The 21,376-nt window shown below is 48.6% G+C and overlaps 3 protein-coding genes across 4 annotated transcripts; 2 read left to right on the top strand and 1 right to left on the bottom strand.

Annotated features, from left to right (window-relative positions):
- Positions 1 to 850: 850 nt before the first annotated feature.
- LOC114779085 (serine/threonine-protein phosphatase 2B catalytic subunit alpha isoform-like) lies at positions 851 to 15,600 on the bottom strand. Its single transcript, XM_028967286.1, has 14 exons — positions 14,862 to 15,600; positions 8,849 to 9,049; positions 6,747 to 6,871; positions 6,509 to 6,620; positions 5,948 to 6,093; positions 5,726 to 5,865; positions 4,555 to 4,632; positions 4,366 to 4,460; positions 4,134 to 4,259; positions 3,969 to 4,046; positions 3,802 to 3,886; positions 3,401 to 3,498; positions 3,140 to 3,190; positions 851 to 2,096 (listed from the first exon to the last, which is right to left on the bottom strand). The coding sequence occupies exons 1-14, from the start codon at positions 14,884 to 14,886 to the stop codon at positions 1,933 to 1,935; spliced, it is 1,524 nt and encodes a 507-aa protein (XP_028823119.1). The 5' UTR covers positions 14,887 to 15,600; the 3' UTR covers positions 851 to 1,932.
- Positions 15,601 to 16,182: 582 nt separating this feature from the next.
- Positions 16,183 to 18,732, top strand: LOC114779086 (ubiquitin-conjugating enzyme E2 D2). The gene is made up of 7 exons (XM_028967287.1): positions 16,183 to 16,269; positions 16,603 to 16,666; positions 16,822 to 16,853; positions 16,945 to 17,022; positions 17,295 to 17,400; positions 17,477 to 17,570; positions 17,651 to 18,732. Exons 1-7 carry the CDS (start codon positions 16,246 to 16,248, stop codon positions 17,694 to 17,696), a joined length of 444 nt encoding a protein of 147 aa, XP_028823120.1. The 5' UTR covers positions 16,183 to 16,245; the 3' UTR covers positions 17,697 to 18,732.
- A 461-nt stretch (positions 18,733 to 19,193) lies between these two features.
- Positions 19,194 to 20,699, top strand: LOC114779090 (CDGSH iron-sulfur domain-containing protein 1-like). 2 transcript variants are annotated; one of them, XM_028967292.1, is made up of 3 exons: positions 19,194 to 19,371; positions 19,939 to 20,111; positions 20,475 to 20,699. In XM_028967292.1, the coding sequence occupies exons 1-3, from the start codon at positions 19,305 to 19,307 to the stop codon at positions 20,562 to 20,564; spliced, it is 330 nt and encodes a 109-aa protein (XP_028823125.1). In that variant the 5' UTR covers positions 19,194 to 19,304; the 3' UTR covers positions 20,565 to 20,699. The 2 variants fall into 2 exon arrangements, with proteins under 2 accessions (XP_028823125.1, XP_028823123.1); XM_028967290.1 differs by having other exon boundaries at positions 19,909 to 20,111.
- The last annotated feature ends 677 nt before the right edge of the window (positions 20,700 to 21,376 follow it).

Genomic DNA, 21,376 nt, shown 5'->3' with positions numbered 1-21,376 from the left:
CTATTGAGGACCACTGGTACCCTACAATTTATTTAGTCTTAATGCATTTATAAATGTATAATTTAATTATCCCAGTTTCTTTCTCCAGTCTGATCTAATGATAGAATCTATGGATTTGTTAAAGTTAATGCAACATGCTTCCAGATGTTCTCAAAACACTGGACCTTTTTACTGACCTTCTTACTGTTAAAGGATCCTCAGCTCGTACCTGGGCTCTCGTGAAAAAAGATGGATTTACATAATCATGAAGTATTGGTTCATTTGTCAATGTCACATTGTGTGTAAGGAACTTGATTCGTGGTGCCGCTGGAGAAAATGGCTGCTCCTAGTACACAGCCCTGTGGGACTCCGCCCAGTAGAGGTGGATCCAGATGATTGTCAGCTGCATCTGAGGCTGATGATACAGACTTTGCTATGGAAATTATGGTATCACAAATGTGTGCTGAGGATTCAAGTAGCCACATGACCCCAAAAGAAATGCTAGACCATGTTAATGGATGCTGTTTTTCAAGATCAGTTCATTTAAACGCGAAACGACTGTAAAGGTTCATGCATATTTTATTCAGTAGTAAAAAAGTAACCCATACAGCATGCTTACACCTTCTTTACAGCAGGGAGTCATAAAGATGCCTCAACTTATCACCAAAAAAGAGAAAAACAAAAAAAAAAAAAATCACAAAAAATCAGTGAGCTCTCAAAGCAAAGCACAGAAGACCAAACAAGAGTGGGGAAATAATGGAAAAAGCTGAACATTTTAGAATATCATCATTATAATATTAATAATAATAATAATAATAATGGGAATATATAACAGGAAATTGTTTTTCTTAAAATGTGGAAACATGTTAAGCTTCTTTTTTTTTTTGCTTTGCGTCAGAAATGGTCCATGCAATCATGCTCCAGCAATCTGGATATTTGTTCACAGAAAATATTAATATTCATTCACACAATCCATCAATTCTGTACATAAACTGAGAAAATGTTTTAGTATCTGTACAGCAAAAGTTCAAAATAATATTCAAATACAAAAAAAATGAGAAATAAAAACAGCCAATAATAATAATGACAAATAAAGTTGCCTGCCCAAAATAGATTATATACAAAATAAAAGTCCTGCTTCATCACTGTAGAACAGGAAAAACCACCATATTTCTACTCTGGGAACAGTAAGCCTCCTTCTTCCTACACTGATCCAGGATCAGTCTGAGGACTCACTGCCAGCCATTTGGAAACAAAACCAAAGACTTTTTAAGATCTTATTACGCTTTGCATGAAAACGTCTAATGATGTCTGAGTCTCCAAAAATCACCAGTTTATTACAGGTTTCTTGTAAACCTTTTTTTTTTTTAGCTTGCATGATCAGAAATACAACCTCTGCTCTGAAGAAGCTTCCCCTCAGAGAGGTTCAATGAAATCTGAAGTCATATTTAAGATGGAATTAGTTCAGTACGCAGCGCTGCATTTCGATTAAAGAACAAAGAGCAGATACGGTGTCTCCACACAGACTGGATGAGTGAGGCATTGTGGGTAATGTGCTCTGGTCTCTATTTATGACCAGCACATTCATTTGTTTGAGAGAATAAATTCTCAGGTCGTTATTAGATGCTTTATCTTAAAATGCCATAATAAATAACTTGGTGAAGATAGAATATGAAGCTTTATGAAGCAACATTTGCAGACACACCTACACCCTCACAAACCGCATCATAATCTATCTGTGTAACGTAACTTCCATTAATAAAATCAATGCGACACACACCCACACATACACAATCCTCTCATAATCGCAGCATACAAACAGTAATTCAGATTATTATTCTTTAAAAGCAAATGATACACACACACACACACACACACACACACACACTCATATTAATCTCATATAAAGATCGGAGCGTGATGTTATTGTGGCGAGAGGTGGGGAGGGCGGAGTCACTGGATATTGCTGTTGCCGTCGGTGCCGTTGGGCTCGTTGGCGTTGAGGCGGATGCTGGACAGGACGTCTCGGCGGGGGGGCATGCGCTCGTTTATACGGTCCAGACCTTTGGCCTCCTCAAAACTGGTGATCTTATGTTGTGGGGAGAAACCACGGATGGCTGCAGGAGAGAGAGAGAGAGGAGAATGTAACTAAACACTGTCTACGTACAACACACACACACACAAAAAAAACATTGTCTCACACACACACACACACACACACTTGACCAAGACGACACTACACACAAAGTACAACACACTCACAGAGAAGCTTTTAGGAGTTTCATGTCAGACAGATGTGTGTGTGTGTGTGTGTCAGTAATGTGCTGTTAATATATGTTATTATGGATAAATAACATATAAATAACAAGTGGGTGGTAGTAGCCTAGTGGGTAAGACACTTGCCTGTGAACCAGGAGACCCAGGTTCAAACCCCCCAGGTTCAAGTCCCTGAGCAGAACACTTAACCCTGAGTGTCTCCGGGGGGGACTGTCCCTGTAACTACTGATTGTAAGTCGCTCTGGATAAGGGCGTCTGATAAATAATGTAAATTATAAAATTATATGTATTGCTGTAATATCTTTGTGTTTGATATTACGACATGAAATCCACACGATTAGTCCTTGTTTATAACAATGATCTTCATCATTAGATTTGATATAATGATTATATAGTGAGTGTGAGTGTGTTAATGTGATTAGTGTGAGTGTGTGTGTGTATTTAGTGTGAGTGTGTGTGTGCGTGTTTAGCATGAGTGTGTGTTTGTGTGTTTTTAGAGTGTATGTTTTTAGAGTGTGTATGTGTGTTCAGTGTGTGTGTGTGTGTTTTTAGAGTGTGTGTATGCGTGTTAAGTGTGAGTGTGTGTGTGTGTGTGTGTGTGTGTTTTTAGAGTGTGTGTATGTGTGTTAAGTGTGAGTGTGTGTGTGTGTGTGTGTGTGTGTGTGTGTGTGTTTAGTGTGATGGTGTTAGTGTGTGTCTAGAACACAGGTGTGATGTCCCAGCCAATGACATTCCCATCTGTGGCCACGCCCCGCTGGGTAAATCTGGGTAATAGCCGCAGGCGTTAGCATCAGCGACCGTGCGCTAGCTGCCCGGCTAGCGGTCGTTATGCAACCCCGTTTGGTGCGGCGGCAGAAGCACACGCAGCGGCCGGGCAGTTTACCTTCGCCGTCCTCATCCGCCGTCTCCACAGCTTCTATGGCCTCAATGGTTGCTGGGAGGAGGGACAGAGACACGGAGAGACAGAGAGAGGAGGAGGCCGGCAGCAGTTACACTCACAGCCTTTAGCTATGGAGGCTAGTTAGCAGTTAGCGTTAGCCACTAGCCTTTAGCGGCAGTGCTTGTTAGCTTGTTAGCTGAGGGTGAAAGTTAATCAGCAAGAGAAGACAGGGGGACAAAGAGGGAGGAGGAAAGGACATCTTACCGCTCTGTAGTGTCTGTTTGCCTCCAGACAGAACCCCACTGGGCAGCATCCCAGTTGGGGTTAAACCTTTCAGGGTCAGAACATTCTCACTCTCCTCCCTACGACACACACACAGCATGTTAATCTCAAGGAACGTTCCCCAAAATACATGTTGTCTCCAATAGACCCAACTCGGTCCCATTGCAAAAACGTAAATACATACACAAATAAAAACCGTTTACTGGTCTTATAGAGACCCAAATTAACCCACATTAATAACAACCATATGTGACTAAGATGTCAAGCATTGTCAGATGAACGTTTTGTATGATTAAATATACTCAAATATGATTTCAAGTGGGGGAAAATGAGTTTAAAGACGTGCTCTTCGATCCTCATACACAACACACGTGAATACTCACCGTAAGACCGAGAACATCTTGGCCATTTTGCCAATAGCCCGGATCTTGTTCCTGATCACCTCTTTACGTGCTGCAGCTGCACTGGCTAATGGTGAGCAAAGAATATTAAAACCAACCAAACACACACACACACACACACACACACACACACTATGGAAACATCTTACCATCAAAAATTTCATCTCCATCATTCATGAGTTCATCGTCAGAGCAGATGCTCAGCACGTTCACCAGCATCTCGGTCACTGTGGAGCAAAGCAAGGTCCATGTATGAGGTCCATCTAAGGTCCATGTGTGTGTGTTTGTGTGTGTGTGTGTGTGTGTGATTTCACCTTTTTCTCCAACAAAAGGCAGGGACCAGGTGAAGACGTCCATGAAATTGGGCAGCCAGTATGGATGTGGAGAGCAGTTAAACTGACGAATGTTCATCACGTTATTCTCATACTTCAGAACAGCAGCTAAATCAAACAGAAATAACAGAACACGCAAACACACAATTCAACAAAAACTGTACACACACACACATGAAGGTTCATCTGTGTGCATGTAGAGGTGAACTCTGACCTTTGTTATTGTAAACGTCCAGGTAGTTTGGAGCTGAGAAGATGGTGATTAGGGAGGGGAATCCTGTGGTTTGGCTCTTACGGTACATGCGGTAACTTTATAAACACACACACACACACACACACACACACACTTAGATATGCTGTAACTTTATTCATTTATTTGAACTAGAACCAGGGCGGCGCTTACCCAGCATCCTGTGCTTCATGTGCTCTGATGATGGACAAGAGATTGTTGGTCTGCAGAAACTCACACACGGCCGGGTAACTATGGAGACACACAGATCAGACAAACGTGACGCCCCTGGAGTTCATCCTCAGTTTTTAATTCCGTTTTCTGAGTTTGAAACAGACTGATTTATCCTGCGTGTGTGAACATCCATCTACACAAGATTGTAGAAGTCGGTCTTCATTCCTGCCACAAGGTGGCAGTGGTGCGTTAACAGAGCCTGGCCAAGGACCAACGGGAATCCAGGAGAGGTGGCAGGTAGGGTTGCCAACCGTCCGGGACATCCCGGACATCCCGGAATACGCGTGATTTAGCTCCAGTGCCGAATTCTAATCACAGCCTCGCTGGCCAATAACTGATTCAGGGGTGTCACATCCTGCGAGACAACTTTATATAGATCTATTATCTTGGCCCGGCGATATAAAGCGCTAATAACACAAAAACTACATTTACATTTACAGCATTTACCTGACGCCCTTATCCAGAGCGACTTACAATCAGTAGTTACAGGGACAGTCCCCCCAGGAACAATTTAGGGTTAAGTGTCTTGCTCAGGGACACAATGGTAGTAGTGGGATTCGACCCCGGGTCTTCTGGTTCATAGACGAGTGTGTTACCCACTAGGCTACTACCACCCTACAGATCCCACAATGCAGCGCTTCAGTTGCCTTGCTGAACGTCACCTTTACCCTCCAGCTGAATCTGCACAGGACCAGTTTCCACCGGGGATACCAAGTAAAATTCACCTCCACCTATATAAAGAGACTTCGGACGGTGCTTGGGACGTCCCCAGGGTCTGCTAGGCCCTTACTCTTTTGGGAGGTCCCCAGGGTCCCGTTGGGGATCTCATTCATGTGTCTTGTTGCTTTGTGTGATAGAGCCTTTGTTGTTAGCCTGTGTTAGCCTGTTAGCTTCATGTACAGCCCTGTTCGTTAACGTTTGTGTGTGTTTGAGTCGTCCCCGCTGGACCGTCCCTTCCTTTAGGCTGTACTGATGTAGGTTAGCTGTCCTGAGTCCGCTGTTTTATTCTACCTGTTAGCTCACTGGATATAAAAGCACTGTTTGTACGCTTCGTTTGGTTCTTAGACCCCTACACTTAGGAACGTGACCACGTGGACTTCATTTTCCTCACCTGTAGAAGTAGGAACAGCCTCTGACTGAGTTGTGACAAAAGTACTCCTGAGTCTTCTCATTTCCAAAGTCTTCCAGGGGGTCCGACCACAGCAGGTCACACATCGGCCCGAAGGCTGGGGGCTCCTTAAACCGGTCCAGCTGAGAGAGACAGAGGGGAGGACAGCAGATGATTTTCATGCACGGACTAGACATGCAGGCCAGCGTTTGTGGCGTCTTTTACCTTCTTGATGTCGTCCAGCGTGTGGATCTCGGGTGAAAGGCCACCATGGACACAGAGGAACTGCTGGTTCATGAGGGCCGCGAGTGGGAGGCAGTCGAACGCATCCATACAGGAGTCGTACACCTGCTCAGAGTACTTAATCTTACCTGGAACAGAGAGAGGAGACATCTCCCATCGCTCCTGGAGGCCAGTCACAGACCCTTTTTTTACTGGTTTTAGACCTTTTATAACCTCCTCGTGTCAACATGGTGTTGCCACAATTGTCCAAAATGGCAAAAAACTGCAACTATTCTCAACAAGCAGTCATTAGCAGAATATTAAAACCCGCGTCTCCGCCCTCTGTGCTTTTTACACGCCTTGTTCCTTGTTGGCAGACAGGAGTAGGAGTGAAAATGTCGGGTTGCTTTTCACATGTGGATTCTGCATGAATTAGCAGATTGTGTGTGTGTGTGTGTGTGTGTGTGTTCCGCTGCTACTACACTCAGTCCTGCCCATCTGTTCAACATCCCAACTCGAACCGACACCGTCAGCGGCAGGAAGTGTTTGGAACGTTGGACTCACATTCCTGTTTGAAGGTGAAGTATTCTGTTAAATGTCTGCACTCGTGGTTTCCACGCAGGAGAAATATGGTCTTGGGGTAGAGGCTCTTCAGCGACCATAGATACAACACACACTGCCGGAGAGGACACACACACACACATCACGTACACGAATTCACACAGTGTTAGACCTTCTCTACAGGTCTACTAAAACACAGGCTACACAGAGTCTCTGTCTTACTAATATGTGCAACGTTCACCTCGATGCTGAAGTAGCCTCGGTCCACGTAGTCCCCCAGGAAGAGGTATCTAGTGGTGGCAGGAGATCCACCCACTTCAAATAACTTCATCAGGTCAAAAAACTGCCCGTGGATATCACCACACACTGGTCCAGAGCGCACACACACACACACACACACACACACACACCATGGTCAGATTCAGGAGTCACTATCAAGTATAAAATACTTATTAATCAAAGATACAAACGTCCAGCACAGCACAGGGCGACACGGTGAAACGCGTCCTTTGTATTTAAGTGAAAGTGAAGTGATTGTCACATGTGATACACAGCAGCACAGCACACAGTGCACACGGTGAAATTTGTCCTCTGCATTTAACCATCACCCTGAGTGAGCAGTGGACACCATGACAGGCGCCCGGGGAGCAGTGTGTGGGGACGGTGCTTTGCTCAGTGGCACCTTGGCAGATCGGGATCTGATTACGGGGCCACTTCCCTAACCGCTAGGACACCACTGTCCCTAACGGGGAGCAGTGAGTGGGGACGGGACCTTCAGTCGGGACCTTCCGGTTACGTGCTAGGCCACCACTGCCCCGATGGATTAGCCACAACCATCACTTATACTGTACAGCTCCTTTTATTCCACTGCTTACATTTACATTTACAGCATTTACCAGATGTCCTTATCCAGAGCGACTTACAATCAGTAGTTACGGGGACAGTCACTCAGGGTTAAGTGTCCTGCTCAGGGACACGATGGTAGTAAGTGGGGTTTGAACCTGGGTCTACTGGTTCATAGGCGGGTGTTACCCGCTAGGCTACTACTAGCACTGCTGGTCCTAACGTCACGTCATGAAGACACGTTACTTTCAGAAGGTCTTCGCCTTCGTAGCGAACTATAAAACGTGTAAATGGACCAGTGTGTGTCGGTCATTATGCTGCCATATGTAGCATCATTTCATTTTCATGCTGCCCGTCCGCCCGTGTGGATGGTTGGCAGCAACGCATTCAGCACACTGGGCATTCAGACAGGGAGTGTGTGTGTGTGTGTGTGTGTGTGTGTGTGTGTGTGTGAGAGAGAGATTCTTGGCCCACTAAATCTCTCCTGGTGAGAGATGAGTCGCAAACTCTGTTGCCATGGCGGCACATTTCCTGGATATGAAGGGTACCTGTGTGTCCATGTGACTTCGCCTCCTGCACGGCCTCTCCTGCTCTTTTTATTTAGAATATGATGAAGTAACGTAGTAAAACGTAGTGAAACGTTCAGACACTCGAACGCTGATACCAAGCTGTTCTTGATGAATACAGTAACCGTTTCAACCAAAGCGAGAAATGAGCTTCGGGTGGAAACCGCTAATTAGAACCTGTTAACAGTGGTAGTAGCCTAGTGGGTAACACACCCGCCTATGAACCAGAAGACCCAGGTTCAAACCCCACTTACTACCATCATGTCCCTGAGCAGGACACTTAACCCTGTGTGTCTCCAGGGGGGGGCTGTCCCTGTAACTACTGACTGTAAGTTGCTCTGGATAAGGGAGCCTGGTAAATACTGTAAAAGTAAATGTAAATGGTTTGGGGGACATGGAGGGAACCCGTTACTGTGCACACGTAACGGGGTCATTTTAAATATTGATCATGAAGTGAAAGTGACGTGATTGTCATTGTGATACACAGCAGCACAGCCCACGGTGACACAGTGAAACGTGTCCTCTGTATTTAACCGTCACCCTCGGTGAGCAGTGGGCACCATGACAGGCGCCCGGGGAGCGTGTGGGGACGGGACCTTCATCAAGGGGACCTCAGTGGCACCTTGGCGGCTCGGGACTTGAACCCGCAACCTTCTGATTACGGCGCCGCTTCTTTAACCGCTAGGCCACCACTGACCCAGCGTTGCTACTTATTAACATCGTTGGCACCGTAACAACCAGCAGGCCGAGTGTAATGCTTCTATACGGGGCTGATTAGTACAGTATTAGTAGTATTTAGTAATGAAATGTGCAGTAACCGGATCAATACTACCAGAACTAGGCCGTGCTCAACCATAATCTAACCACCAATCTTCAAGAAGCACGTCCTCTCCACCTGGTTCTGCCTTCAGAAGTAATAATCAGTCGAGTGAACCTGTGACCGGAGCCTCGATGTCCAGGATGGTCTTCTCCTGCCGCAGAATGGCCGCGCCCTCGTTGATGATGCGCAGGGCCACCATCTCCTCCAGACGCCCCTCTTTGGTCAGGTGGGCCTTGAGCAGGTCGACTCGCGGCCGTCCCTCCCCATCAAAGACCTCCTTCATGGTGAGCCGGTGACTCAGAGGAAACGGCACCGCTGGAGAAGCAGATTCAAGCATACGGACTTATTTTCACACACACAAGCGTGCTTGAAGATACATCTACCACGGTTCCAGTGGTCATTTCACCACAAATCAGACTGGGCTGAACTGACGCGGAGAAGATCCTGCTCAATCGGGCTGAATGCTCCTCATCTGGAGAACTTCAGAGACAACAGCAGTGGCAGCTCCATCCATCACGCTCGCCATAAACACAAAGATGGCCGCGTTTAGGTGTGAGGTTTCAGAGCAGGACTCTCACACACACACACACACACACACTCACACACACTCACACACACTCACACAGTCCTATATTAGCCATACAGTATAGTTATTCAACATGCTGCACGCTGGTGTACACCTTGTTTATATAGTTCAGGTTCTACAACCACACGTCACCACCACGACACCACTAATAATAATAATAATAATAATAATAATAATAATAATACATTCATTTCTCTAACGCCTCACAAGATGCTCAATTCCTCATTACTGCTGAACATAAACAAGAATTGAACAGTATGGAGACAGAATGGATGGAGATGATGATGTCAGCAGCAGTTTGGGTGTCTGTACATTATCAAGGTCATCAAACTGGGACTGTTTGACCTTGACCTCCCGATACACTCACCTACCTACACACACACACACACACACACACACACACACACACACACACAATGAGAACCACATGACTGGTGATCCGGCTTTCAGAAAACCCCAACGTCCCCTGACAAACACACACACCCCTACACACACACACACACACACACACACACACACACACACACACAATAGCAGAGGCTCTAAGCTGAAGAGGATTGTTCTGCCGGGGCCCCAACAGAACTAACACAGATAATGACCCAGAATCACCAGAACACCAGGAGAAAGTAGGACGCTGGCAGCCCCCCGTACCCCAGAGGTACGGAGGAGGAACTCATTCAGGTCACAGCTGTGATACCGCCTCGCTCCACCCGACATGCACCACCCACCGAACTGAGGCGTCCTGTACAGCATTTACACCACCCGCCATACTACACCGTCCTATACAGTACTAACACCACCCGCCATACTACATTACCTACACAGCTCATACTGCACCGTCCTATACAGCATTTACACCACCCACCATACTGCACAGTCCTATACAGCATATACACCACCTGCCATACTGCACAGTCCTATACAGCATTTACACCACCTGCCATACTACATTACCTACACAGCTCATACTGCACCATCCTATACAGCATATACACCACCCGCCATACTGCCCAGTCCTATACAGCATTTACACCACCCGCCATACTGCACAGTCCTATACAGCATTTACACCACCCGCCATACTGCACAGTCCTATACAGCATTTACACCACCCGCCATACTGCACAGTCCTATACAGCATTTACACCACCTGCCATACTACATTACCTACACAGCTCATACTGCACCGTCCTATACAGCATTTACACCACCCGCCATACTACATTACCTACACAGCTCATACTGCACCGTCCTATACAGCATTTACACCACCCGCCATACTACATTACCTACACAGCTCATACTGCACCGTCCTATACAGCATTTACACCACCCACCATACTGCACAGTCCTATACAGCATTTACACCACCCGCCATACTACATTACCTACACAGCTCATACTGCACCGTCCTATACAGCATTTACACCACCCGCCATACTACATTACCTACACAGCTCATACTGCACCGTCCTATACAGCATTTACACCACCCACCATACTGCACAGTCCTATACAGCATTTACACCACCCGCCATACTACATTACCTACACAGCTCATACTGCACCGTCCTATACAGCATTTACACCACCCGCCATACTACATTACCTACACAGCTCATACTGCACCGTCCTATACAGCATTTACACCACCCACCATACTGCACAGTCCTATACAGCATTTACACCACCCGCCATACTACATTACCTACACAGCTCATACTGCACCGTCCTATACAGCATTTACACCACCCGCCATACTACATTACCTACACAGCTCATACTGCACCGTCCTATACAGCATTTACACCACCCACCATACTGCACAGTCCTATACAGCATTTACACCACCCGCCATACTACATTACCTACACAGCTCATACTGCACCGTCCTATACAGCATATACACCACCCACCATACTACACCGTCCTATACAGCATTTACACCACCTGCCATACTGCACCGTCCTATACATCATATACACCACCCACCATACTACACCGTCCTATACAGTACTAACACCACCCACCATACTGCACCATCCTATACAGCATTTACACCACCCGCCATACTGCACCGTCCTATACAGCATATACACCACCCACCATACTGCACCATCCTATACAGCATTTACACCACCTGCCATACTGCACCGTCCTATACAGCATTTACACCACCTGCCATACTGCACCGTCCTATACATCATATACACCACCTGCCATACTGCACCATCCTATACAGCATTTACACCACCTGCCATAATGCACAGTCCTATACAGCATTTACACCACCTGCCATACTACATTACCTACACAGCTCATACTGCACCGTCCTATACAGCATATACACCACCCGCCATACTACATTACCTACACAGCTCATACTGCACCGTCCTATACAGCATTTACACCACCCGCCATACTGCACCATCCTATACAGCATTTACACCACCTGCCATACTACATTACCTACACAGCTCATACTGCACCGTCCTATACAGCATTTACACCACCTGCCATACTACATTACCTACACAGCTCATACTGCACCGTCCTATACAGCATTTACACCACCCGCCATACTACACCGTCCTATACAGCATATACACCACCCACCATACTGCACAGTCCTATACATCATATACACCACCCACCATACTGCACCGTCCTATACAGCATATACACCACCCGCCATACTGCACAGTCCTATACAGCATATACACCACCCACCATACTGCACAGTCCTATACATCATATACACCACCCACCATACTGCACCGTCCTATACAGCATATACACCACCCGCCATACTGCACAGTCCTATACAGCATTTACACCACGCGCCATACCGCACCGTCCTATACATCATATACACCACCCGCCATACTGCACCGTCCTATACAGCATATACACCACCCGCCATACTGCACCATCCTATACAGCATATACACCACCCGCCATACTACATTACCTAAACAGCTCATACTGCACCGTCCTATACAGCATTCACACCACCCGCCATACTACACCGTCCTATACAGTACTAACACCACCCACCATACTGCACCGTCCTATACAGCATTTACACCACCCGCCATACTACATTACCTACACAGCTCATACTGCACCGTCCTATACAGCATTTACACCACCCGCCATACTACATTACCTACACAGCTCATACTGCACCGTCCTATACAGCATTTACACCACCCGCCATACTGCACAGTCCTATACAGCATTTACACCACCCACCATACTGCACAGTCCTATACAGCATTTACACCACCCGCCATACTGCACAGTCCTATACAGCATTTACACCACCCGCCATACCGCACCGTCCTATACAGCATTTACACCACCCGCCATACTGCACCGTCCTATACAGCATATACACCACCCGCCATACTGCACCATCCTATACAGCATTTACACCACCCGCCATACTACATTACCTACACAGCTCATACTGCACAGTCCTATACAGCATTTACACCACCCACCATACTGCACCATCCTATACAGCATTTACACCACCTGCCATACTGCACCGTCCTATACAGCATATACACCACCCGCCATACTGCACAGTCCTATACAGCATTTACACCACCCGCCATACCGCACCGTCCTATACATCATATACACCACCTGCCATACTGCACCGTCCTATACAGCATATACACCACCCGCCATACTGCACCATCCTATACAGCATTTACACCACCCGCCATACTGCACAGTCCTATACAGCATTTACACCACCCGCCATACCGCACCGTCCTATACATCATATACACCACCCGCCATACTGCACCGTCCTATACAGCATATACACCACCCGCCATACTGCACCATCCTATACAGCATTTACACCACCCACCGTACTGCACTGTTCTATACAGTATTTACACCATCCGCCATACTACACAGTCCTATACAGTATTTACACCACCCACCATACTGAACCCACCATACTGCTCATACTACACCGTCCTATACAGCATTTACACCACCCACCGTACTGCACTGTTCTATACAGTATTTACACCATCCGCCATACTACACCGTCCTATACAGCATTTACACCACCCGCCATACTGCACAGTCCTATACAGCATTTACACCACCCGCCATACTGCACCATCCTATACAGTACATTTACATTTTTTTTACATTTACCGCATTTATCAGATGCCCGTATCCAGAGCGACTGACAATCAGTAGTTACAGGGACAGTCCCCCCCTGGAGCAATTTAGGGTTAAGTGTCTTGCTCAGGGACACAATGGTAGTAAGTGGGATTTGAACCTGTGACTCTGTAGTCTTCTGGTTCATAGGCAAGTATGTTACCCACTAGGCTACTACCACAGTACTAACACCACCCACCATAGTGCACCGTCCTATACACCACCCAGTACACTACACCGTCCTATACAGCATTTACACCACCCACCATACTGCACCGTCCTATACACCACCCAGTATACTACACCGTCCTATACAGCATTTACACCACTCACCATACTGCACCGTCCTATACAGTTGTAACACCACCCAGTTATTACAGCAATAAATCTACATCATGTACCATCCAGACTGTACAAAATAGAATGTCTTCTGAAATTGAGATTATTTGGGAAATCGCTGATTGTGCAAAGTAAGTAGATCACAGTTCCTCAATAATGTTGATAACTTGAGGGAATCTGCAAACAAGTTGACACAGAGCTGCTGCACCAGGTTCTACATCGTGCCCACCCAGCAGCTCCACCTGGTGTGTGGAGTTGGAGACTAGTCCAGCGGTCCCACAGAAGGTCACGTCGTCTTCACTAAAAGACAGCAGCGCGGACCACCAAACCTTCATTACCCGCCAGCTCCTGCCTCTCCTCTCTACCATCCAGATGTTCTTACAGCGATGGGGCCTGGTTATACTTCACCAGGTCTTCTGTACAGGCGTACAGTAACCAGCGAAGAGAAAGAAAACCAACTGGCCACGGTCTCTCTCAAAAAGCCACCGGTGGGTTTAGATTAGAGCTGCTGGCATTTCGTTTTGACGCTTTTATGTAATGAAATAGCCGGCGGCTCAAATGTCAGCAATTACTCTGAAAAGAACAACAACGAATGATCAGGAATGATCTCTCAGGATTACAGCGCCGTGGCTATCCTGGACTCTAATCCTGCAGCATCACTCTCACCTAAATCCATCCATCCATCCATCCATCCATCCAGGTGCAAACAGCAAGTAAAACACATCGTTTCTTCTGCAGAGCATTCGATCATGGCACCCAGTGAAGAGTCCTGATGGTGCCCACTCACACGTGCCCAGGTCCACCCTGCTGGCCAGAGGTGAGATGTTGCTCCAGCTGCAGGGTGCGGGTCTCTAATAAAGTGTCCATCTGAGGTCCACGCGTCGTTGGACGTTTATATAGGCCGCCCCGCAGCAGGCATCATCATCATCATCATCATCATCATCACCATCACCATCACCATCCTCATCCTCAAACTGCGCGCCAACCCACCAACGCACGGACGTTTTCTACCTTTAAGTCTTCCTTTGGCTGTCATCCTGATCCTGCCAGGAATGTAGCATTGGAGCGGGATGCTTAATCTCTGCTTCTCTCCTTCTCTCTCCCGCAGATGCGCGTAGCCGACCGAGCAGCACTGCGCATGCGCGGCGCAGCCGAGTCCAGGCGACGCGCCGCGACGGTGCTGCTGATGCTGCGTGCCGCGTCACACGGTGGTTCCCGTCCGTCTGTCCGTTCCGACGATCCGCAGAATGGATCGCAAATCAAAGTAATTACCGAGAACATGCACGTCCAATATAGTCACACCTGGTACAGGCCCCGCCCACAAGCTCACGTTTTAAACACGGATTCACGTGCAGGCAAATCAGCGATGGGGGACTGACATTTCGCTTTTACCTTTTTATTCGGAAAATGTATTATTATTTCGGTTGTAGAGTCACATGGCAGCATCGTTTTATATTCAAAAGTTTCTTTGCCTGTGTTTGTCATTAATGAATAATTCGACAACATGAAATAATGCAGATGTATATACACGTTTAAAATGCTGACGTATAATACAAAAACAGTTGGGATAATTATGAGAATTAAAGTATGACCGAATGAATCTCGTGTTCTCGCGATAGTTGTGCTACGTCTGTGAATATCCGTCCGCGCGTGTAAAACTTCCTCTCTTCTGAGGTATTTACTACATCTGTCATCGTCAATTTCATGTTCTGAAGCCATAGTAGACGAGCGCCTACGTTTGTAAAAATGATTAATAAATTATGCTTTGAAAACAGACGTTTAAAGGAAGCTCATACACACGGGATGAACTGAAAACGGTCAGTTTATGAGGGAATCGTGGAACTTATTGCGTCCATTTTGGCTCCAGCTGCATTACAGGCTCCGCCTGTGTTGCCATGTTGTCGTGTTTCATCAGTAACTGTGGTTACTTTCTCCCCAATAATTGAACTTGCGTAAACAGATACATGATGTATTGTAATAAAAGGTGGGGATGGGGGATATTCCGCCCGTCTACTGCACCTAGTTCGAACCGCCTTTTTATCGCGGGCACCGCTAGATCTGGCAACCCCGCTCTCCGGCCCCGGCCGACATTCCGGCTCCCGGGAAGCGGGCCGCTGCGGCTGTCGGCGGAAGGATCTGCGCGGAGTGAGGGCGCGACGCGGCGGCCGCTGCTGCAGGAGGAAGGAAGGAAGGAACCGAGGTTCTGTTCGGAGTTCCAGACTCCCCGCCCGGCCCCGCATCTTACCCGCCCGTGTTCTGCCTACAGCCGAACCGGCTCGAGTGTCGGTGCGCGTCGTGCCGCTGCGCGAAATCGGAAGCGTTGCTGTCGTTCCGTGAGGGGAAGCGCCATTTTAAACCGAGCGCGGCCCCATTTTTCCCTGACAGCGGCGCAACAATGGCCCTCAAAAGGATCCACAAGGTAAGGGGAGCGGGTCCGCGGCGCGTCCCGACCTCGGGTCTCCGAAACGGTACACCACACCGACGCGCATGCGGCCCGGTATTCGCGGATGGCGCCGGTGCTCGGGCCCCGTCTGGACCGGGCTTGCCGGGCCGGGCCCCGGATACTCTGCCGGGGCGAACAGGAGCGCATGGATGGATGGATGGTCGGTCGGTCGGTCCGGTTTAGTTTCTCCTCCGTGGGCTGGAACCCCCCGCTGGGGGGTCAGCAGGTCACCAGGGTTGGACGCGGGGACCCCATGTCTGGTCAGGGGTCAGAGGTCAGCATCTTGACTCTGTGTCTGTCTGATTACAGGAGCTGAACGACTTGGCGCGGGATCCGCCTGCCCAGTGTTCGGCCGGACCCGTCGGAGACGACAGTAAGTGTGGCCGCACCTGATGAATTGTGGGTAACGGCCGGGAGCAGGAACCCCCGCAGAACCTTTATATTACCAAACATGCTCTTACATCAGATAACTCTTATTAATATGCAGGGGTGGGACTTGATCAGCTGACTCTGTGTTTCTGTCCACAGTGTTTCACTGGCAGGCCACAATAATGGGGCCAGTGAGTGTCTCTTCCGGCTCTTTCTTCAAATACCGCCATACGTACGTCCGAGACCGGCGCGTAACTCTCTCTCCCTCTCTCTGCCCGACAGAACGACAGCCCCTATCAGGGCGGGGTCTTCTTCCTGACCATCCACTTCCCCACAGACTACCCCTTCAAGCCGCCAAAGGTGAACCATGGGAGCCATTTACAGCCGGTTATACCATCTCATCCGTATTTACGTTACTTGCCAACGGAGACGTATCCCGGGAACTAGAGGGTGGGGATCGCTGCGAGCTCACAACAGGCCAATCAGAGTTCAGCGTGGGTGGGCCCGAAAAACTCTTAAAAAAACCTAAACCGCGAGTACAGGAGGAACGTGCGGAGTAGCCCGTGAAGGTGGTCCTGGGTGGACGAGGTGTTCGGTAGATGAAGTCGATTTCCCCTCTCGCTGTCCCGCAGGTCGCGTTCACCACGAGAATCTACCACCCGAACATCAACAGTAACGGCAGCATCTGCCTGGACATCCTGCGCTCACAGTGGTCACCGGCTCTCACCATCTCTAAAGGTCAGTGCTCCGCCCAGGACCGCCGTGGAGCAGCTTACGTGGGTTCTGACCAGGTGTCCGCCTCCCTCCTCTCCAGTTCTCCTGTCCATCTGCTCCCTGCTGTGTGACCCCAACCCGGACGACCCCCTGGTACCGGAGATCGCCCGCATCTACAAGACCGACAGGGAAAAGTACGGAGGGCGCGCCAACGCTGCCGCTGCTCCTCTACGTTGGCCGGGTGTCGCTGATCGGTTCTTCCTTCTGCCCGCAGGTACAACAGAATAGCCCGCGAATGGACACAAAAATACGCCATGTAGTCGTGGAGCCACGGCGGTGGGAAACGAGCAAGACAGACAACCGTGAAAACCCCCAACATCTCCACCTGCAGTCACCGAAGACCTAAAAACAAATTCCACCGAAACCCACGTACAGATCAGGTCGCGCTTCCAGTCCGCCAGGCCTTCCCAGAATCCCGCAGGCAGACGCCAGCATCTCGGGGCGGCGTCCTTCGAAGGCTGCGTAGTTCATTGAGCGAGTGGGCCGCATTGAATCCTGGGATACGTTGGGGGGGGCCGTGTTCAGACGCAGCCTTCGAACGACGCGGCCCCTGAAGTGGCGTCCGTTCTAAATTTGACCGTAGCCCCGCCCCCTCCGACGCCCCACGTCTTGCCGGGTGTGGTTGTCATGGCAACGCTCCGGCTTCGTAGGGCCTGTGATAATTAGCCAACTCCAGCCAGCATTCCGTGACGGGGCGGGGCTCCACTTCATTACCTTTGTTTCGTGTGGAGGTTGTGGGATGCTGGCTGTTCTTTTTTTTATTTCAGCCCAGGAAGGTTTGTGTGTCGTTATTTTTTTGGTCAGTTAAGGGTCGTTTTGTTGGTTCTATTTTGTATAAAAAAAAATAATAAAAATCATAGCATGTTATCAATACCAGTTGGATCTCTGCGATCGTTTTAAAGGACGTGAATCCTGTAACTATATCTCCGATACGTACGAGTACATGCCGGATGGGAGAGGAACAGTTCGGCGATGGCTGCAGGCGTGGAGAACAGCAGGAGACGGACGTCCTCCACGCCGCAGACCTCGACCGCTGAACGAAACAGTTTATTCTTCTTTTTTTTTTTTTTTTTATTCCCTGCCCTGTGCTGTTTAGGGTGCTTTTATTATTATTATTTTTCCTTGTTCTCACTCTTTCGCATTAGATGCTAACGCGTAGCCAGGAGCAAGCTGGCCCTGACTGCCTGGACAAACAACCTCCTCACAGACAAAACTTCTGTATATTTAATTACCGGGAAAGGCTCTTTGAGCTTCGTGTGTTGATTTAAAACTGTAATAAAATGATTACTGAAAGTCTGAATGTTCTTTTTTTTTTTTTGGTCTGAAGTGGGTGAATTATCTTCGTTAGAATGATCGTTTTTATTCACACGACTCCTCTTAATCTAGAAACCCTCTCTTTCTTTCTCTAGCTTCACGCACGTAATAGAATTTGTGTTAGTAGCCTAGTGGGTAACACACTCGCCTATGAACCAGAAGACCCAGGTTCAAATCCCACTTACTACCATTGTGTCCCTGAGCAAGACACTTAACCCTGAGTGTCTCCAGGGGGGGACAGTCCCTGTAACTACTGACTGTAAGGGCGTCTGGTAAATGGAATGCGAATGAGCGCTCGGTGTGGCGCAGCTTCTGTAGTTTACCGGCAGGTGGCAGCAGTGCGTAGGCGTAACTGAACGGACCAATCAGCGCCGGTCCCGCCCACTGTTTAGGTCACGAGGCCGTTACGCAAGCTGGTCGGGTCTCTCACCATTGGCTGCTCGCTTGGTAGGCCACGCCCTCCCGGCTAAGGAAAGGGTCGAGGTTCAGGTGCGGAAAGCGACGTGACCTTGCAGCGAGGCGCCGAAACCGCGACTCACCGACCGGCGCAGGACATGGCGACCCCCCCACTCAACCCCCTGCCCAAGGCGGCGCTCAGCTCCGGCTTCCGACTCGGGAGAGGTGGGTCCCTCTCCAGCGGCGCAGACGGGATCGGGTACGGTGACGTGTGTCGGGAAAAGGAACGTGACGTGTGACGTCACGACGATGAATAACGAGATTAGGACCCGTTCATATGACTGACCTGCAGGGGACTAGATTAGGGACCTGTGTGTTGGTGTGTGTGTGTGTGTGTGTGTGTGTGTGTGTGTTTGTATGTTGAAACTGACTGTCGTTGTGAAACACTGCAGTGCAGCACACGGAGAAATGTGTCCTCTGTATTTAACCATCACCCTTGGTGACAGTGGGCACCCGGGCGCCCGGGGAGCAGCGTGTGGGGACGGGACCTTCATCAAGGGGACCTCAGTGGCACCTCGGCGCTTCAGGGTTTGAACCCACAACCTTCTGATTACAGGGCCACTTTCTTAACCTCTAGGACACCGCTGTTTGTAATGCTGTGTGTGTGTGTCCTGTGTTTGTATGAGTCTGTGTGTGTGTGTGTGTGTCCAGTCCTGCGCTGCAGTGTGTATTAACTCCAGAATGTGGATCTTTATGCTCCAGACCAGCTGATCACCATCGTTCCCGTTGCAGTGGCCGCCGTGGTCGGCACCTACCTGGCCAGCAGGTACTTGTGTGGGCGGAGCCGCCCTAAAAGCCAGGTCAACCCCACCATCAACAAGGACAGTCCCAAGGTGGTGCACAGCTTCGACATGGAGGACATCGGCTCCAAGGCCGTGTACTGCCGCTGCTGGCGCTCCAAGAAGGTACGAGCTGGTGGAGGTGTGGTGTGTGGTGGTGGTGAACGTGTGTGGTTGATGGGAGGTGAGGTGTGGTAAATGTGTGGTGGAGGTGAGGGTGTAGTGTGGTTGATGGGAGGTGAGGTGTGGTAAATGTGTGGTGGAGGTGAGGTGTAGTGTGGTGGATGGGAGGTGAGGTGTGGTTGATGTGTGGTGGAGGTGAGGTGTGGTGTGGTTGATGGGAGGTGAGGTGTGGTAAATGTGTGGTGGAGGTGAGGTGTGGTGTGATTGATGGGAGGTGAGGTGTGGTAAATGTGTGGTGGAGGTGAGGTGTGGTGAGGTGTGGTTTGGTGTCTTTTCTGGACAACCGAGACCTTCTTGTTCTTCCAGTTCCCTTACTGTGACGGCGCCCACACCAAACACAACGAGGAGACCGGAGACAACGTTGGACCACTCATCATCAAGAAGAGGGACGTGTAACACCTCTGTGCCATTACTGTTTGTGTGTGTGTGTGTGTGTGTGTGTGTGTGTGTGTGTGTGTGTGTTTACATCTGTCTTTACTCACAAAGGTGTTTAACCAAGAAGTCCTAAATAAATCTGAATGTCAAATCTTCTCTCACTGTGTTTGATCAGGAGGTCAGAGGTCAGGATTATACTCCTCCCTGTTTGTCTTGCCATGGTCACAGTAACCTTGGTTTCTCTTCACAACGCACCTCAGAACTACGTTCTTCACATGTACGATTCTCATGGTTGATGGAGCAGTAGTGTAACGTTCGCCATCTTCATCATCTTCATCTCCAAATGTACATGAACGGAACGTGTTTGTGTAGGAACCTGCATCCTTCTCCTGGTCCCAACCTGACTTGGTTGTGGCTTGGAAGTGTGTGGATCAGGGAGACAGCAGGGTGTCTCCACCCGGATGGAGGAGGATCTTGAAGCTCTTGATGTTTTTGTTCCCGCCAGCAATACGAAACATGAATATTAGTATTAATTTAGCAGAACTTAGTAGAACTGGGCCGGCTGCAGCGAACTTGTTCTACTGGGTTGTTCCACCAGAGGGCAGAACCTCACGGACCTGCGTTCTGTCACATTTTCCAGTGATGTTTGTATCTCATATACACGCACGTTTCTGTTTATTACCGTAATTCTAAATTAATGTAATTATTATGTAATATAATAAACTACGTACTATATATACTAAACCCGTTTTAGAAATGACGTTCTGATTAAATATTCATATAAATATTCAAGTAAACATGCAAACTAATTACAAGTCACAAAAGCAGATTAA

Source organism: Denticeps clupeoides, unplaced genomic scaffold (assembly GCF_900700375.1).
Source record: "Denticeps clupeoides unplaced genomic scaffold, fDenClu1.1, whole genome shotgun sequence".
Taxonomy (NCBI): domain Eukaryota; kingdom Metazoa; phylum Chordata; class Actinopteri; order Clupeiformes; family Denticipitidae; genus Denticeps; species Denticeps clupeoides.
Note: the sequence above shows the minus strand (reverse complement) of the source record. Positions and strands in the feature narration are given on the sequence as shown.

Bases quoted from the DNA above. Each gene is read 5' to 3' on its own strand.
- LOC114779085 (XM_028967286.1), bottom strand. From the start codon at position 14,886: ATGACAGCCAAAGGAAGACTTAAAG. The intron at 4,633-5,725 runs GTGAGGAAAATG...GTGTCTCCATAG, and splicing joins GGCTGTTCCTACTTCTACAG to TTACCCGGCCGTGTGTGAGT. The intron at 4,047-4,133 runs GTGAAATCACAC...TTTGCTCCACAG, and splicing joins GCCTTTTGTTGGAGAAAAAG to TGACCGAGATGCTGGTGAAC.
- LOC114779086 (XM_028967287.1), top strand. From the start codon at position 16,246: ATGGCCCTCAAAAGGATCCACAAG. The intron at 17,023-17,294 runs GTGAACCATGGG...GCTGTCCCGCAG, and splicing joins ACCCCTTCAAGCCGCCAAAG to GTCGCGTTCACCACGAGAAT. The intron at 17,571-17,650 runs GTACGGAGGGCG...TTCTGCCCGCAG, and splicing joins TACAAGACCGACAGGGAAAA to GTACAACAGAATAGCCCGCG.
- LOC114779090 (XM_028967290.1), top strand. From the start codon at position 19,305: ATGGCGACCCCCCCACTCAACCCCCTGCCCAAGGCGGCGCTCAGCTCC. The intron at 19,372-19,908 runs GTGGGTCCCTCT...TTTATGCTCCAG, and splicing joins CGGCTTCCGACTCGGGAGAG to ACCAGCTGATCACCATCGTT. The intron at 20,112-20,474 runs GTACGAGCTGGT...TTGTTCTTCCAG, and splicing joins GCTGCTGGCGCTCCAAGAAG to TTCCCTTACTGTGACGGCGC.